The sequence below is a fragment of the Lacerta agilis genome, chromosome 6, assembly GCF_009819535.1.
Source record: "Lacerta agilis isolate rLacAgi1 chromosome 6, rLacAgi1.pri, whole genome shotgun sequence".
NCBI lineage: Eukaryota > Metazoa > Chordata > Lepidosauria > Squamata > Lacertidae > Lacerta > Lacerta agilis.
This window is the reverse complement of record NC_046317.1, coordinates 35,789,907-35,808,704: the sequence shown is the minus strand read 5'-3', so window position 1 is coordinate 35,808,704 and position 18,798 is coordinate 35,789,907. Positions and strand designations below refer to the sequence as shown.

At 40.2% G+C, this 18,798-nt stretch overlaps 1 protein-coding gene across 10 annotated transcripts in view; it reads left to right on the top strand.

Moving 5' to 3' along the window:
• The window catches only part of NFIA (nuclear factor I A), a 398,911-nt gene that overhangs the window by 370,824 nt on the left and 9,289 nt on the right, over window positions 1-18,798 (top strand). For 8 of the 10 annotated variants that reach the window (XM_033151951.1, XM_033151946.1, XM_033151948.1 and 5 more), the window contains one exon: window positions 1,791-1,882. The exons of the other annotated variants lie outside the window; for them this stretch is intronic. In XM_033151951.1, the coding sequence (XP_033007842.1) occupies window positions 1,791-1,882 (92 nt within the window). The remainder of the gene's footprint in view (window positions 1-1,790; window positions 1,883-18,798) is intronic. 10 annotated transcript variants of the gene reach the window in all.

Below are 18,798 nucleotides of genomic sequence, written 5' to 3'. Positions count from 1 at the left end.
TCCTTTGTTACCTGAATGGTGTAGGAGACACTATGGCGATTGGAAGGTTTGGAAATGGTAAAGCCTGTAAATTACATTTCCTTTTTGTCTTGTGTCTTTTTATTCCTGTTTTTCTAATAATCATGCCTTTTGAAGCATGATGCTGAGGGTGAAGAAAGTTTGTGACTTTGATCTCCAAGTGTAATGTTAAAAATATATTCATTTCAGAAGCTTTGTTCAGATGGGCCAAAATGAATTGCTGCTGTGTGAATGGTCTGATACCATTTGCTCTACGTTTGTTGTTGTTCAGTCGTTCAGTCGTGTCCGACTCTTCGTGACCCCATGGACCAGAGCACGCCAGGCACGCCTATCCTTCACTGCCTCTCGCAGTTTAGCCAGCGTCATATCTTTTATATGCCTGTTGTCTTTGTCCATGGAGTTTTCTTGGCAGGGATACTGGAGTGGCTTGCCAGTTCCTCCTCCAGGTGGATCACGTTTGGTCCAAACTCTCCACTATGACCTGTCCATCTTGACCTGTCCATAGCTTCCCTGAGTAATTCAAGCCCCTTCGCCACGACAAGGCAGAGCTCTATGTTTACTTTTTCTTAAGAAAGAGCCTAATACGATAGACCATGTTTACAGTATGGCTGCTAGACACATTCAGAAATAGAAAAAGAGTTTCTAAAAAGAAATAATTAAGATTTGACTTCAAAATTTGCTATAAACATTGCTATAAATGCAATAAATATTTGGAAACTTATATAAAAATGTGACTTACAGCACCTGTGGTCAGGAGACAATAAAGCCCCTCTAAACATTGATTCCTGAAGAGCATTTGAGCACTGCAAATAAGATTTTGCCCTGTTCTCAACCAGCTCTTCTGTTCCATTGCAAGGGGATGCTTTGCGGTTGATTGAGGTGGGATAGATTCACAGTCCTCCTGACCTTAGGACAGGAAGTCTACTCTGGTTGACAGTAATTCTCTGTGATTTTAAGCAGAGCTTTCACATTGCATGTGAAATACATAAGGAAGCTAGATTGATACTGTACACACAACAAACTATGTGCATTACCAGACATCATGTGTGTCTAATTCTTGTGCTAATGCTTTTTTTATAAAAAAAATTGTAGTTCCATTGAAATTTATTGTTTAATGGCACATGAATCGTTGGCCATCTGTCCAATAGTACTCTGATGAAAAGCTCACACAAAATCATGGCAGTTCTCCCAATGACTGTATATTGGCTGCTTAATCACACTGCATCTTTGGATGACTTAACTAACCTTCTGTAAGGCTTACAGCACAATCCTTGGTATGTTTACACAGATGTAAGTGCCGTTATGCACAATGGGGCTTTTTTCTTAGGTGAGAACACATAGGATTGCATCCTGTGCCTGTTACTTTGAAAGGAATGGGCACCATCTTGTTAATATCAACAATTATCTTAGTAGAAAGTGATGTAACTATGGAAATGGTCTCCATAGAATGGATGGTTTCCCTTCTTTTAAATTGTTTGTTTTTCATAATTATTTCACTAAAGTTTGTGTGTCTTACTCCAGATATATATATTTTTACCATGCCATTTTGTGTTGATAAGAAATACTGTTTCTTATTGCTCAATTATGTCCATATTTATATCGCCATCATTCAAAACCCAGTTTCCCCAAGTCAGATTCTTGACCCCTCCAACGTGAGCTCATTTCTGTGTTCAGCATTTGTATAGGTGGCTCCAAGACCGGTGTTGTTTTTGGTGTTGTCTGTCTGTGATCTAGTGCTGCTTCCTGAACGCATGTGTCCCTTCCCTTCACAGCCTACTCGACACCCAGCACCTCCCCTGCAAACCGATTCGTCACTGTTGGACCACGGGATCCAAGCTTTGTAAATATCCCTCAACAGACACAGGTGGGAAGCTTTCGACTTCTGCTTTGTTTGCTGTGCTGCTTGTTAACTCTTTGGTGCATTTCGGTGTTGCTACAGAAAGTGACGTGTGTCTCTCCACCAGTCAGTTCATCTTCATGGTCTGAGTAACAGTGAAATGTCATTGCCAGTATTTGTTTGTATGTTTTGTTTTCCAGAAAATGTTGTGGCAACAATGCTATAATCGAATTCAGTCTTATAAACTTTAATTCTGTCTTTCTGATACAATTTTCCTTCTGAGACATAGAATTGTTTTTTCTGCAGCCCACTTTTTCTTATGGCAAGCCAAGACATTGGCCACTTGTGGTCACTTCCACAAGGGAAATCAAAATGTACAGAATGTCCCGTTCTCTACACTTGCATCACATGCCATTATACATGTTCAAACACTAATCTTTCCCCTCTTTCTAAACTGTACCATGATCACTGTTTTCTTGTGCAAGAGGGACCTTGTATCTTCAAGAGAAGAACCCTAGGGCCATTTTTCTCTTTGATAAACATGACAGTCAGCATCTGAATTTATTAGATCATCCAAATTAATAGCCATATTTTAAAAGTAGCCGCTTCATCCATCATATGCTGTGTTAACCCAAATTTACAGATTATTATTTTTTAATTGTTTTTAAAGCCCTCAAACTGAGACATATATGGTTGTATCCAAAGTAGTGCCAATGGAGTGCCACTGTTACAGCCCCACTTCAGTTTTGTCTCCTGCTCTGGAGCTGGTTTTGAGGACATGTTTGGGGCTGCCAAGGAGAAGAGGTGAAAGTTCTCTTCTTCTAGTGCAAACCTCTTGCTCCAGTGGAATAGCAGTGATGGATAGTGCCCAAAACAACATTATTAACAGCATTTCTAAAAACTAGCCTAAGGCTAGCTACAGGCATACGTACTTTGGAAATATGTCCAGATAATTGAAACATACTTCTGATTAAATATACTTAAATGTACTTGGGAGTTTGAGCTTGTTCCAGCACCTCGTCAGTTAGGCCAGGTGATACTCAGAGCAGTTTCTAAAGGCTTTATTACATATGGAAATGATGTTGCCTTTGACAGTCCTAACCCAGTGGATCAAGAATTCATTAGAGGAAACAGAGCACAGAATCTAGGTTGAGATGGAAGATAATGGTTTTGCGTTCTGGTGCTTTCGCCAAGATTTTTCGACTGCACAGAAAACCCATAAATTATCAGACCAAGCATCTTTGTTGCAGCTGCTGTGGCACTTGCACAGCAATAAAAATTCCACAAGCAGTTACTTATACACACACATCCGTCCCAAAGAGTCATTTCTGGTATTTTCTAATTTCACCTGAAGAAGAGGAAGGTTTGGCTACTACATCGAATTAGAGGAGCCCCGTTATAAAATACCTACACACTCGTGTGTGTGTGTGTGTGTTTTACAGGAGAGAACTTGACCCAAGATTCCCTGGATATTTTTACCCAACTGGTTTGCTATACTGATATTCAGTATATGTAGGCAGTAAAAAAATTCACAAAGACCGCAGTGCTGCTCAGTGTAACATATTGATGCATACGGAGTATATTCAGAACTTTAACAAAGGAACTGAGGAAAGAATTTTGGAATACATCTGATTTCTACAGGTGGGAGAAAAATAATTTGTGAGACTGGGATCATAGGAGTAATGTCTCCGCTTGGCTAACAGAACACAAAGTTACCTCAAATATATTGTGGAGGTCAAAGAAATGTCTTTAAAGATTTTGTTTCCAGTGTCAAGTGGAACATAAAAGTGAAAAACCACCAAGAGCATCCAGAATTCAGCCAACACTAGTTGACCCCAGTGAAGTTGGAATAACCCTACCCTACTAAGACATTTTTTATAGCTGAATCAGAAGTTTGACCATTTTAAAAAAAACTCATCTTAGACAAGGACACCGAATGTGCTTTTTCTGGGCCATTTCAAATTCCCAATTGTCAGTTACGAAAATAGTTGTTGGCAGTTTTGTTAGCAACTAATTTGAGCCAGATGTTAAAAAATATTAAGGCTGTACTTAATATCGCATAATCATGAGGAAGGAAAGAATTAACAAGAGGAATTTGTGTTTAGGACAACCATAGCTTTTATTTAGAATGTTGTAATGGTTACCGTACAATGTTTCAAAGGTCAAGAGCAGGAAGCGTTTGGTTTCATTTGACAATTGAAATTTCAAATATAATCATTTAGCATGAAGACCTATGACAAACTGCAGATCTGTTCTTCCTCCATAAAACTGAAACATATAACATGGACAAAATAGCACCTACTACAATGTCCTTATTCTGTTGCCATTTTCACACATGGAATACAGCCTGTGTCCAATGGTCTTAAATACCATTTTCTGGTAAACTGTTGCTTAGCTTAGTGTGGGAAGTAGTTTATGGGAAGCAGCTTACCACTGAGTTGTGCTGATATTCACCGTGTCACTGCAAAACACCCCCTCCCTTTCCTGGTTTGCAGGTCTGGTGACAATTACCAAAGCCACAATAGAAGTTGTTTCATGTGAGCTAATTGTGACATGTAGCAACATCCTTGTATGGAGAGTGGCATGCAGAAACTAACCTTAATTGTGGCCCTTGCAACTAATTCACCACCATAAGCTTACTGCACTCTGAGCCTACCACATCCCATGTTACAAACTATAACTATTAGAGCAATGGTGGCTAATCTGAGTCCTTCATATGTTGTTGGACTTCATCTCCCATCAGCCTCAGCCAACAGAGCCAAAGGTCAAAGGTGATGCAATACTTCAGTGTGATGGCACCCTACTTTCGGGGGCTCCCTTCCCAATTCTAGGCTGGCCCCTTTGCTGTGTTTTGGCGCCTGCTAGAAACCTTTTTGTTTCCGCAAGCCGCCGCAAGCATGTAATTTTATTAAAGATAATGGTTTTAGGTTTATTGATTTTAATTCTTTTTTTAAAAAAATGTATATATATTGACTTTGTTTGTTTTTATTGGTACTTTCAATGAATATTTTAAATTTCCCTTTGTAGTCCCCTTAGAGGTTTGTTTTAATTGAGTAAGCAGTATACAGACTTTGTTAAATAAAATAAGAAAGGGCTGCAGAAATTCAACTATGTCTAGAGGGCCCCAGGTTCACCGCCCCTCCATTGGGGTATAACTTGCTGGTGTGGGAGGTGTCATAACAGGACTGCTATCATGGATGAGTGGACCTTATCGTTCCCCCAGCTTGAGGTGAGCTGATACAAGAGGTTAAAGATGGTCCGTTTGAGAAATGACTTTTCACAAGCAAGCAAACAGTAGCTGCAGTTCATCACACAGAAAACTGCAAGTTGTATCATGTTCACAAAGCATGTGAACTTACCCTCAGTAATGAAATCGATATATTCCAGGACTCAGACTGTGAGAGCACTGTCTGCTTTCTTGCTGACTTCTCCATTTGCACTGTTTGGTAAGGGCTCTCCTTTATAGCTACATGGATAGAAGTGGTTAAACTGTGTTGGATTTCAAGCCTTCTCTGCATTGAACAAGGTCACAGAAAGTACACCAGCAACTCGGAGAATATTTTAACTCTTCAGGGTCTGTTTTTATTGGTTAGGCAGTAGGAAGCTGCTCAGCTGTCTGCTTTTCCACCGCTCAGCCTCCCTTCAAGTACCTCCTATTTAACAGATGTACAAGAAAAGTTTTCACATGCTTTTACATTTAAATTGTAATGTTTATTTTGTGGCCTCATAACTTTAAGCAGAGAGGTATTTTAAAGCAAGCTGTTTGAACCTACAGTCCTGTACTCAGTTATTCAATACTTCAGCAGCCCTGTACGCGCTTACTTTGAAATAAGCCCCATTGAATTTGATTCTGTTTAAACAGATGTAAGTCCCTTTGATTGTATGGGGGCTTCCAGATTGCTTAGGATACTATAATTTTCATACCATTCTTACTGTTTAGGGGTAGACAAGACAAACCGTATTTCCATTTGTCCAATTTTAACAACTCATTGTAAATTTGCCTTCAGAGAGCAAGACACTAAGTGTTTGAGCACTAATGGCTGCAATCGTAAACAAACTGACCCTCAATTAACAAAATTATGAACATGATAGTAAACAATAGTGCACATTTCTATTGTCTAGATAACCTTGGTATAGTTAATTGTTTTGGTTGAGATTTTAAATAATTTAATTCTGAAATTTGGGGTAAAAAGAAAATCTGCAAACAGTTTATCTTGAGTTTTAAGTTATACCAGATATTTCCTTTTAGAACAGCATCTAAATTCAAAATGGAGATGTTCTCTTTCTTCCAAACCTTGCAAATAATTGAGGGGCTGGAGTTGCTGCAGATTTCAATTAAGGGATGTATGAGAGAAAGTGTAAGTGTGAGAGAGAGGGGGGGGGGAGAGAGAGAGAGCTGTCTTATTTGTAAAGGAAATACTATCCCATGTAGATAGTCATCCACTGAAAATATTCAGTCCACTTTCCCCTGACATCTAATACCAAGGAATGTACCACATGCAACCCAAGTGATATTGGAAGTGTTGCAACTCCTTTATAGAAAGTCAAGCGGAAATGGCAGACTCTCCAGTTACTGAGCCCTAAACTATAGACTCTACCTTGACTTCCCCCTCCCACAACATGTTCATATGGAATAGTGATTTATGTGGCCCTTCTCCGTCAGGCCATCAGGAACAGCTGCATGGACAGTCAACAAGACACTGGAAAATCCCCACGTTTTCTATCGCTTGCTTCCTTGGTTTCTGCCTCACCATAAAATTTGGAACATACAATGAATCACATGGCCCTACTCTCACTTCCTATCCTTTCTAAATTCCAGCACAAGAATAAGTATTTCTGGAGCCGATGTTTCTGTCTAGCTTGGTCTGTGAGGGCCTAGACATTTTTATCACCTTGGAGAAACTACTAAACAAAGTTTGATACCACTGTGGAGTTTGCAGCCAACCCTTTGGAAATAGGAGGAATATGAACTTGACTAAAGTCACATGATCTCAGCCCAGATAGGGTCATAGGGACACCAGCCTAAGCTAGTGGAAGACACTCCACAGTACCAAGCCCACTAGTGCCTCAAGTGACAGAAGTGGATCCAGAAGAACCTCCAAACTATGAATTTCAGAGTGACTATGACCCCCATCTAGAGCAAGTCACACAGCACACAGCTAGACAGAGGAACCACCAACTAATGGCATCTCAGTTTCAATTTATTGGCCACCATTCAGTCCACTATCACAACCAAGCACTAATTAAGTACATCCACTGCCTCACCTGAAGAAGATGAAAAGGAGAAACAACTGTATGTGAGTAGCATAGTGACTCCCAAACTCCACGTGTATCCACAGTTTCAAGTAGATAAGAAACTTACTTTAGTGTCTGCCTTTGGAGCCAACAACCCCCTTACAACAGCAACACATGGGGACAGGTACCTCTTGGTTATAGAGCCTGCAATGTGCTTTGAAAGGGTCTCTAGGTAGGGCTCAGAAACATCCCTATATGAAAACCTCAAGAGCCACAGCCAGTCCCTACTGGGCAAGGTAAACCAATGGTCAAATAGCCGTGCCAGAGTTAAATTGCCAAAGGACACAGAATTTGCCATTGGTTCATGGAGATTCAGAGACACAGACCAAAACCCAAAAATGATGATGCAGGATATGAATGATGATTGGGGTTGTTGTTGTTTTTCTAGAAAAAGAGGTGGGGGAATTTGCTGAGCACCGACCCAAAGTTGAGCTTTTGGGGGGGGAGCAGCCAAAGTTGTTGAGCATCCACCTTCTGCCAACCACCTCCGCAGCCACAACCGCTGAACCAACACAATCATTGCTCTGCACAGCCCCAACCTCAAAAGCTGCCAGAACACATCAAAGAGGTGCTGGAACTCAGTTCCAGGGAGTTCTGGCTGAAAAAAAGTCCTGAGGATGATGAAGCATTTAAAGGAAGGAGACCCTACCAGGGATAAATGTGAAATAACATTGGGAGGGGCTGTAGCTCAGTGATGGAGCATTGGCTTTCTATACAGTCCAATGTTTGATCCCTGGCATCTGTAGGACTGGATATATTCCCTGTCTGAAATACTAGAAGGCAGCTGCCTGTCAGTGTAGACCGTACTCATCTAGACGCATCAGTGTAAGGCAGCTTCTGATGTCCCTTTGTTCCTATAGCACTAAAATCAGATTTGGAAGGAAGTATTGGGTAGCTTTTCTGTTTTCTTTCATATTTTATTGTGCTGTGGTATTAGTAGTGAATATAATCAGTTGTTTACTGCCCAGCCAAGGAGTCTAAATGGTGGTTCTGTCCGGAATCTCTGGTATTTAAGTTCTAGCCCAGTGGATTTTCCCATAAATATTGTAAAGAATCATTATTCTAGAGAGCACCCATCAAGAAGGACATGATTAAGTGCAAGGCATTTCTCTTCCCTAGAAAGTGGTAACTAATGGCACAATCTACTGTTAGTCCTTCTGTGAATATTCATTAATTGCAAGGAAGAACTTCCCAGTGGGTTGTTAGAAATACTGATTTATTGTCAAATCAATAAAGCTTTAAAAAAATAAAAATAAACACTGTATGGGTGATCAAAGCAGCTTTAAAAGAAGTTAGCACTGTATCTCTAAGGAGGTTCTAAACTTCATAGCACTCTCTTTATGAAAGGTATTGGTTTGTCAGCCATGCAGGTGAATGATTAATGGGGCTAGCAATCCACCCTGAACTGTCTGTTTGGTGTTAGATTGTTGTGGCCAGCTAAAGTACTACAGAGTTTATAGATTCTCTAATTTCTGCTTAAAATCGTCTCTTACGCAGCTGCAATTTCTTTTTGCCATATACCTCCATTGTCCTGCCGAACATACATGATAGAGTCGAACTGCAGCTATGCATTCTTGGCTACATTTCCCCCCTTTTCCTTTTTGATTTTCTGCTCTCCACTTTCACCTCCCCCACCAACCTCCACTGCAGATAATGGTGTATTGGATTAGCCTTCCTTGCTGGTGCATCAGATCCCAATCGATTTATTGACTCTGTCAGAGAGGCTAGTACAGTAATTGTTACAAGAGCAGAATGGAAAGCACGAACATGTCCACATAAAAAATAAAAATGACATTTTGTTCTTTCTTTACCTTCCTCTTTTCCCTTACACTATAGATCTTTATGTGTATACGCAACGAGAGACCACCTAAGTTAACCCATTACTTCTACATTATTAATTGTGACAATTGGGGTGCTACATGATTACAAACATATTATTGAAAACATTGATCTCTATTGGGGTGCATTTTAGTAGGTTTTTTGGGGGGAGGACAGGCTTCTCTGATGGCTGTGTCAGGGTATCACTGAATCACATTTCCTTGTTGGCATTAGATTATCAATATGAAAGATAGTGAATCCCAATAAAGTGGTAACAAAGAGACTGAAACCCCAGTCCTCTATGTGTGCATAACTGCAATGGGCCATGTAGCAGCTTGCAGCTGTGTTGGTACAGTGACAACCTGCACTGTGCTAGTAGAACAGACCTGTCACCGTGTGCTGTGTATTAATCACAATCCTGTTACAGTTCTAGCCCTATGATAGCTGAAATGTGTTTAGGCTTTGTTGAATATGAATCATCCATAATCTTTTTTCTTTTCTTTTCTTTTTACCTTTTTTCTGCCAAAGAACTGTTTTCTGCTTTAATGTAGTGTGATGTCCTAGGATCAGCCCACACCAGCCATAGATCATAATGTTATGCTGGCACATTCTGTTTTTTATTATTGCAGATACAAATGAAGCTTTCATTAAACTACACATAAATAAGAAGATATATCAAATGCCATACTTTAGGAATCCTAAAAATTTGCTGTTGCTATTGCTCAGAGGAGAAAGCCCCTGGCAAACTGCATGTTTATTCAGAAATGAGACACAATGAATTAAATGGGATTTAGTGCCAGGTTAGTCAGCACAGGATACACCTTGGTCGTAGGAAAAATTATAACGCTTTTCCCAGCATACATTTTGCCAGGATTAGACTTTAAGAAACCAAGCACTTGACAAGGGTTATTAATCCACTGGCCCATGTAACTGTTCTAGTGAAATCATCTGGGGGGAAGATTCCATTGGCACCATTCATTCATTCATTCATTCATTCATTTTATTTTATTTTATTTTATTTGAATGCCACTTTTCCACACACACAAAATCATTCTCAAAGCAGCTTGCCACAAAGAAACAGGGAAGCATTTCAAACAAAAATGATTTTGTAATAACATAGTGAAACACAAATATAATAACATACAATACTATACAATACCTTTAAAATGTACTAATCTGTGCAGTATTTTTTATACATTTACAAGGATCTCTGGTGTATTTGGGATATGAAAAATTACTGTAAATTTTAGGTTGCACTGTAAAGTCAGTGCGTGTATATATATTAAATTCCACAAATACAGTTAGTTCATTTTTGCAACAAATTCTTTTCCTTTTAAAAAAAATCAGTGCTTATATTCTGCTTGAAAATAAATGTACAAAGAAAACTGAGTAATTTCTATCTTTCAGTGAAGTAAGGACAAAGGTCAAAATACCCATTTTCCTGGCAGGCAATAACCACAAATACAGTTATAGTCTAAAAATAGTATTATGGCACACCATAATATATTACTTTTCAAGGATTCCAGAACAGTTTTTCTCACTTAATAAGTAGCATGCCAGGTTCTCCTCTCCCTCTCCAATCAGAAATAACTTTGGAAACATATAGAAAGCCAGCTGATTACAAACTGTATTTGCTCAGATAAAAATTGTGGGCAATATGCAGAGGAAGTAGTACATTCTGGAAGTGCTTAAGTTGTCTAATTTCAATTGGGATTTGGCCTTGTCTAATTTCTCTGGTTAGTGCCCATTGCCTAAAATATTGCACTCAGTTTCTTGTGGCCAAGCCCCATTTCTTAAAATTTAGGGCTTTAAGTACAGTGGTGCCTTGCAAGATGAAATTAATTCGTTCCGCAAGACTTTTCGTCTTGCGGAAATTTCATCTTGCAAGGCACCGTTTCCCATAGGAACGCATTAAAATTTAATTAATGCGTTCCTATGGGGGGAAAGGTCCGGGGGCGCCGGCCGGAAGGGGCGCCGGCCAATCGCGCCCACCATCTTGCTGTTCGCCTGCTGCAACTTTAAAACGCGGCGCGGCTCCGGTCAGAAAGGGTGCCGGCCGATCGCGCCGGCCATCTTGGGTCGACTGCGCATGTCCACCCAAGATGGCGGGCGTGATCAGCCGACAGCCCTTCCGACCGGCACTGGACCACACCGCGTCGCGTTTTAAGGCTGCAGCGGGCGAACAGCAGTGCTACTGTTCGCTCGCTGCAGCTTTAAAACGTGGCGCGGTCCAGTGCCGTCTTACAGTGGTACCTCGCCAGATGAATTCGTCTTGCGAAAAACAGCCATAGACGAATTTGTCTCGCGAGTCAACTAAAAACTCGCAAAACCCTTTCGTTTTGCAAGTTTTTCCTTGTGCGAGGCATTTGTCTTGTGGAGTACCACTGTATGTACTTGGTTGAAGCCAATTAGTGGGATTGTGATTAACCCCATGCCACTACCGGTATAAGTGAACAGGTCATTTTTGTCAAAACTTGCAACTGACTGAATTGACAGCAAGATCTTGAATTTCAAACATCTGATATAAGCTAATGAAGTGTTTCAAAATCATGAGATGTGACCATTAATAGATGCTGGAAATGGAGATGTGTGTGTTGATCCCTTCAAAGAATATAATTATGATTACTGTCATAACAATAACTATTAATTCAGTTCATTTGGTATGCTACATACTATGAAAACACAGCACTAATAAATAGTTTGACTTTACCCCCGTGTGATGCCTGATAGGTTTGATGCAGACTACACCTTATGTTGAAATAAGGTCTCCTTCCATTTGCAGAATAATCATTCACCCTGAACCCAACACCATGTCCCACTGTTCCAAAGTTTTAAATTAATAAATAAGCAATAACTAGAACTGCAGTGTTTAGTCAATTATCAGTTTAAAAACCTTTTGACTGGTTTATTTTGCAGCAGGTTTTAAAAATTGTTTAGTGCTTTCTGCAAAATTACTTAAAAGAATTGCTGCTAATAGGATGTTGTATGTGTATCACCTAAAAGCAGAGAAATGGATGCTGCTTCTCCTCCCCAGACTCTTTACTTTATTAATATGCAGATGTAATAGATTAAACATTAACTGAGTGAAGCTTAACCCATTAAATATCCTAAGATTTCTTTAACTGTATGACAGCTCTAATAATGGACAGTGGTCAGTCTTAACCTTTGGGGGGGGGGTATTCAGTTAAATGTGTGTTATGAATTGCCCTTGACTTTAATTGTCCTTTATGGATGACTCTCCAGATCCTGCCCCTCAATACTGCCTACGTTTTTCATGTTGTTCCTGGATCTTCAATACATAGTGTCCTTTGATAACCAAGGACAGCTGTGGTGGACTCCTAGACATTTCTATCCAGACCAGAATGTCACTGCAGTGTAATGTGAGATGTGGCTTGACCTGAAAGCTCTGCATATTGGCGCTATCTAGGCAAACCTAAGGGGGTGGGAAGTTAGACCCAGAAAATGTACAAGATTGGACTAATATCATGACCTTGGTCCAACTGGAAACAGTCAAATAAAGCAGAAACAGCTTTATAGGGGCAGGGTGTGCATCAAAGGGAATTATAGTCTTAATTCCACCCTTTCGCATGCACATTCAACATTATTTAACACAAGCAGTTGCTCCATTAACACAATGCACACACTTTGGCCACAGAGGAATGCCCCTTCTACCATGGAAATGTGTTACCAAGCAGTAAGAGTCTTGGCAGATCACTTAATTATTTTTTTTGTCTGTTGCAGCAGTTGTAATGCACTATGTTGGAAGATGGGTTGTTGTTGTGGTGGTGGTGCTGGTGGTGCTGGTGTGTAGTAGTAGTAGTAGTAGTAGTAATTATAATAATAATATAAATGAAGCCATTAAAAATCAATATGAAGTTTTAATATGGACATGGCGCAGACCACCTAAATGAAGCTTATGGATCACTGATGGTCCACGGACCACCGTTTCAAAGCATTTTAGGTAGTATAGCTAAAAATGACAGGCTTTAGCCATTTAGTCATTGGTGCATCCTGTTGACTGCCTAATTCTTTGAGAGGGACACTTACATTTCTTACATTTTCATAATGCTCATCTTGTACTAGAAATCATTAGAAACTATTGAGTCCAGTGTTCAAAACAGACTCTTTGGTGTCAATGCCACCAGTATTAGGACAGTTCCATGCTTGAGGTGTGTGTGTGAGTGAGTGAGAGAGAGAGAGAGAGAGAGAGAGAGAGAGAGAGAGAGAGAGAGAGAGAGAGAGATGTATGTTTGCTATCACTTCCAATTAAATCTACATAGCTCCACATCAATGTCATCTTGGGTATAGCACCATTCCCTTCCTTCAGTGAAGGTGATAACCCTTGATTTTGACAAAATGCTAATTTTTTTTTTGCAACAACATCTATTTTGAGAACTGCTGTTTGTTTTCTCTTATACTTCAACTCTCCCTTGAGTCCAAAAAATGGGCTTTGAGGATTTTTTCTTATTCATGGGTACGGAACTAAAGAAAAATAGCCAACATTCTGTTATGTCTCATCACGTGTCTAAACATGATAATCTATTGATGTGTACTGACCAATTGTTTGTGAAAGAATAATAGCTGTATTTAGACATTTTTTCCTTGTTGCACTCCTAAGATGCATAGGGTTTTTTTGGGTTGTTTTTTTAAAAGTCTGTTTGTAGCTAACTTGCTTTGGGAGCCCAGCCTTTGGTTCAAACTGAATAAAACTGCAAGTACAGTCTTGAGAGCTTGCTAACAAAGGATTTTGCAAAACTAACAAAAGCGGAAAGTGCAATGAAGAACAAAGGGTTAGACTGTGATGAAAGTACAAGCTGGTTGTTACAACACTGGGGCTGTTAGGATAAGTTATGTTCCTTTTAAAAAAGTAATATTTTAACTGTACTGTAATGCTATATGCAAATAATTAAGAATATATTGTTCTACCTCCTTCCTTCCTCTTCTCTTGGTTATGTGGAAACTTTTAATACTGGAGCTTGAAATTTGTGCCTCTGGGTCTCAAATGCCTGAGAAAGCACTGCAGGCTGTAACTGCAGAACATTCCTTTGGTGGGCCCTGGAAACAGAGCAAGCTAGCACAAGAGAAGTTCAGAGAGATCACATGTAAATGAAGGCTGGCTCTAGGCTCCCAAGGAGCATTTTATTTAGTTTAAATTTGAACTTGAACTTTTAAATGCATTCCAATGGAACTGGACAGAAAGTATTGCTGGGTGCAGCGGGAAACCATTTTGCTCTGAGTACAGCCTCTTTGCAAAAGAGGTTGTTAACAGAGCCGAGGGGGTGGGTAGTTTTATATCCCAGACTTCCATAAAAACACACAAAGTGTGAAGAGGAGACACATTTCCAAACACTCAGAAAGAGGTGATGGGCTGGGGAGGGGGAGGCGCATTTGACCAGGATTCCCTGGCATGTAACCAAAGCATGTGTGTGGATGTATGTGTATATATGGCAAAACAAAACTGCCATGTACAGTGTGACTGAACTCTTACAGTGAAGGAACATGCTGTGCACTGACATGTGCTCTCAGTACCGCAATTCAAAGCAAGTCTTGGTTACTACTAAGCTTACCATATTGAAAAGGAGCGTAGTTGCATGCTGAGTGTTATATGACAGATTGACACTTGGCACAGCCCAGATCAGTGGTCCTTTATATATGATTATCTAGTCTGCCATACATAGGCGTGCTGTTCCTATACCACCAACGCATTCACAGGAGTGCTGTGCACCATTCAACAATGCACACAGAAGGCTCCTTTATTTCAATGAGACCTTTTCTTACTACTTTTAAACTTATGCTCTCTATCAAACAAGAGCTTGCCATTAAACTTTCTATGTAGTGGGTGAAGAAGAAAAAAGTGTGCGTGTGTGTGTGTGCGTGTGTGCGCGCGTCCCTTGCCAGGCCTGTGCACCTGCATCGAATCCCTGTATAGCTTGCCAATTAAGTGGAGGCTCTGAAAAGACTCAATCTGCGGTTCTGTAGTTTAAATTAAGGGCATGAGATTTTTAGTGCATTAACCTCATACCATTTAGAATGCCAGCATATCCCAATTTTTCATCTGTGTTTTAGAGTGTCCTGCAAGTAGATGGAGGCAGAGTGCTTGTATTCCAGTAAGAAAAACCTTATGAATAACAACAGCTCGTAAGCAACACTTTGGAAGTCTCTGAAAGATTTCATCTTGCTTTCCACTTAATCCCCTTGCTGCTGTACTTGAGTTCTCAAGTAACTTTGATAGTGCAGGCTCACTTTAATGGGTACAATCTATTTTTCATGACAAAGCAGGAAATAAGCTGTCTTTCGTGGGGAGGAGGAAAGATTTACAAAATGTAATCATTGTTGAAATATTCCCTTTGAACTAGCTTGTCCACAGGGGTGTCTGGCTCCCAATATCCCAGTTTCTTTAGAACACCCTTACTACTTCTTCCCGCAGATCAGGTACACTGGTGGTTCACTTCTTTGATGTCTTGAATGAATGAAAGAAAAGCATAATAAAAGGGAGCTGTTGATCAAGCATAAAATACTCTTTAAGCTGACAGAATGGCAGAGTTAACACATCCTAAGCTGCTTTTAGTTTTTCCCTTTTTCCCTCACATTTTCCTGTGCTTTGTGTACAGTGGGGGTTTGTATTTTTTTTCAAAGCCTCTGATCTATGTAGTATGCCGTCCTATAACAAAACCAGAATAGGATTGTTTCTTTCTCTTGTTTGCTTGACTACTTTTTCTTTTTCTTTTCCTTCTTCTCGCCACCTCTGCCTGAAAAAATCTGAAGTTAACTATTACTGTGACTGGCTTCGAACGTGGGACATGAAAGTTTGGGCCATTAATTTAAAGTAAACTTGGCAATAAACACAACTATTCCTTTCCTTCTGCAGAAGCATGTGAGATTTTCCTCATAAGAATTTTAATCTTTATCTTAAAAGTATAATGTTTGATCATTTTCTTTCGTAGCAAAAAGGCGAAAGTTTTCTTCCAATAGCTCTAATTTATATCATAAATTCCTTTGTATACACCATATTCAAAGTGACACTCGGTCTTGCTTGCTTGGATTACATTCAAAGCCTTTCCCTCTGATGGTTCTATATATTATATTCAGACTAAAGGCAACTGTGTTCAACCAACCTTTAATTAATTTTTCAGAATTCAGACACAGGAGATCCTTGACTTGGATTTACGCATTGTTACATAGGAAACTTTCTGGACTACTCAGTAGATCCAATAATTGCTGCATGATAAATTTTGTGGTAGGTTATTGGAGGGCACCTGCTTTCCATGACTGTTGCCACTGAGAAACACAGCTCCCCATTGTGGGGCACCTGAAACAGGAAGAAGTTGCGCCACTTCAGTCTCTTGGAAATGGGGTACTTCACTTCCCATTCAGAAAAAAAGGGAAAGGCAGTATTAGTGTTACCAGTGAACTGGTGTACTAAAACATGTTAATATAAAAACTGAGCTCACAACAGTGTAGTGCATTCTCTTTCTATATTATAGAAGTTTTCAACTTTAGTTGTTGGAAGGAAGTCTTGTTATAGAGCTATAGGATGAAGTTCAACACAGTTCACTACAAAATTTGTGTATATTTTGCTTCGAAATTTTTGTGCCTTTGGGGAAATTTTCGCCTCTTCCGGCTCCCTCAGGCAATAAAGCGAGATGAGCACCGCAACCCCAGAGTCGTCCGCGACTGGACCTAATGGTCAGGGGTCCCTTTACCTTTACCTTACCACTGATGCAGCCTGTGAAGTTGTCCCTCTTAAGTGCTGATCAGCAATATCCCTTTTCCTATAAGTTGAGGTGAAAAAATGGGACATTGTGTTTTGGGGTTGCATTCCCGTGCAAGATCACAACTATTGCGTGAGAGCATAGCACCCCAAAATGTGGCCCTGATAAAAGCACTTTTTCGGGGCGAGATCACAGTGCCCAGAAAGGCCACCATGCTTTCACGTGAAAAAATGGGATGTCATGGTTTCCCTGGGACAGCTGAGGGTTATGCTGTGGTGTGCCACAAAGTCCCCCCTTTTCAAATGTCATCTCCACCATAAATGAACAAGATGACATTATAACTAAGGTTGGCAGCAGCTTCACCTCTGTTGCGAGGGTATTTCATAACCAGGAAGTGATTGCTTTGAAAGACCTTCGAGCCTTACGCACTCTATTGCCTCATAGCCTTAGCATCTCAGCTGCAATGTCGGGACGATAATACTGATGTATCTTAAAACTGATATATCTTAATACTTAAAAAAATGAGCATTCTAAACAACTATATTAATGTTGTTGTGGCCATCAAAAAACAGGGTAGACTCACACAGACTTCAGTTTTCCAATCCTCTAACTCTGCAGGCTATTCAGTCCCAGAGAGTTCCCTCTATGGCACTGGTGGTGAGCCTTTTTTCACCGAAAGGTCATGTTCCCTTCTGGGCAACCTTTGAAGGCTTACATGCCAGTAATGCATAGAGCCAAAGGCAAAGATAGGCAGCACAACAAATGTGAATTGTATCTTTTGTACAGTAGGCTAGTTTCTTCACACTCACACATCACTCTCTTTCCTCCATCCAGGCAAGCAACAGGCATTATGGAGTTAAAGGACACATTTCAGTCAGGCAAAGACACTCAAGGAAAGTGTGAAGCAGAGCCTGTGATGGTTATGGCCTGGTTAGAGGGTGGGAGGGAAGGGACATTGCCTGGGCTAGAATATGGAGGACCAGACCAAGAGACCCAGAGGGCTTCATTTGGCCCTGGACCAGAGGTTCTTTGTTCCTGTCCTAGAGAATGATAGCCCCCAACGGCACCCATCAAATCCACAGCCAGTGCACCACCACAGAAAGACCCTGGCCTGGTTTATCACACAACGTACCTTACTTTGGGTGAGACCCCAGGAAGGGCCTCCACTGTCAATGTTGATACATGGGCAGGTTTATATAGGAAGAGGTTCTACTTCAAGTACCTGAGTTCCAAGTTATTCAGAGTGTTATGTTTTAAAGTCAACACTTCAACTTAGGCCCTGGTAACCTAAAGCCAATGTGGAATAGAGGTTATATTAATGGACTAAGACCTGGGTTGTAAGTTCCTATTCAGCCATGAAGACCACAGAGTGACTTTGGGCTGGTCACTGCCTATCAGCCAAACCTACCTCACAACATTGCTGTGAGGATAAAATGGGGAGAACTATGTGTGCCACCTTGAGCTCCTTGGAGAAAAGGTTGTCTATAAACACAATTAATAATAGTAATGAGATCTGGCCTAATCTTTGTATTTCAGCGTAACCTACTTCATAGAATTATTGTAAGGGAAATAGTGTTGGCAGGAGAGGGGGATTGTACATGCCCTGTATGCCACCCAATCTCTTTGGAAGAGAAGGGAAATTTTGTAAATCAATAAAAGCCCTTAGTTATGAATGCATTTGAAGGAAATAAAATCTAGCCTATGGAGTTTGTCAGAGAACATTCTGAATGTATTAATGTCCTTAAATAACCCATTTTGCTTTGAGAAGCAAGCCAACTTGTCACACCCAGTTCTGGATTCCACATTAACAACCTCCTTCCGCAGCATTAAACTTTGCCCTTGAGGACTTCGTTTTACTTTCTTCTATCCTTCAGTTACCACTTCTGTTTGTTTTGTCTAATATGTCATTATTTAGGGGGATGCACAGATAGAAATCTTTTAAACTGGGCTAGTTTGGGTTTGAAAATATAAATTTTAAGAGCCAAAAATAAAAAGACAGGCATTTTAAAGATTATTTGAATAACCTTTTGGTCTATTTCTGTACTGCTAGCACAGTCAAAACGTGTACTAGAGAATAAATGTTTCTGTTCTCTTTGAAATATTCTGAACTCCAGGACT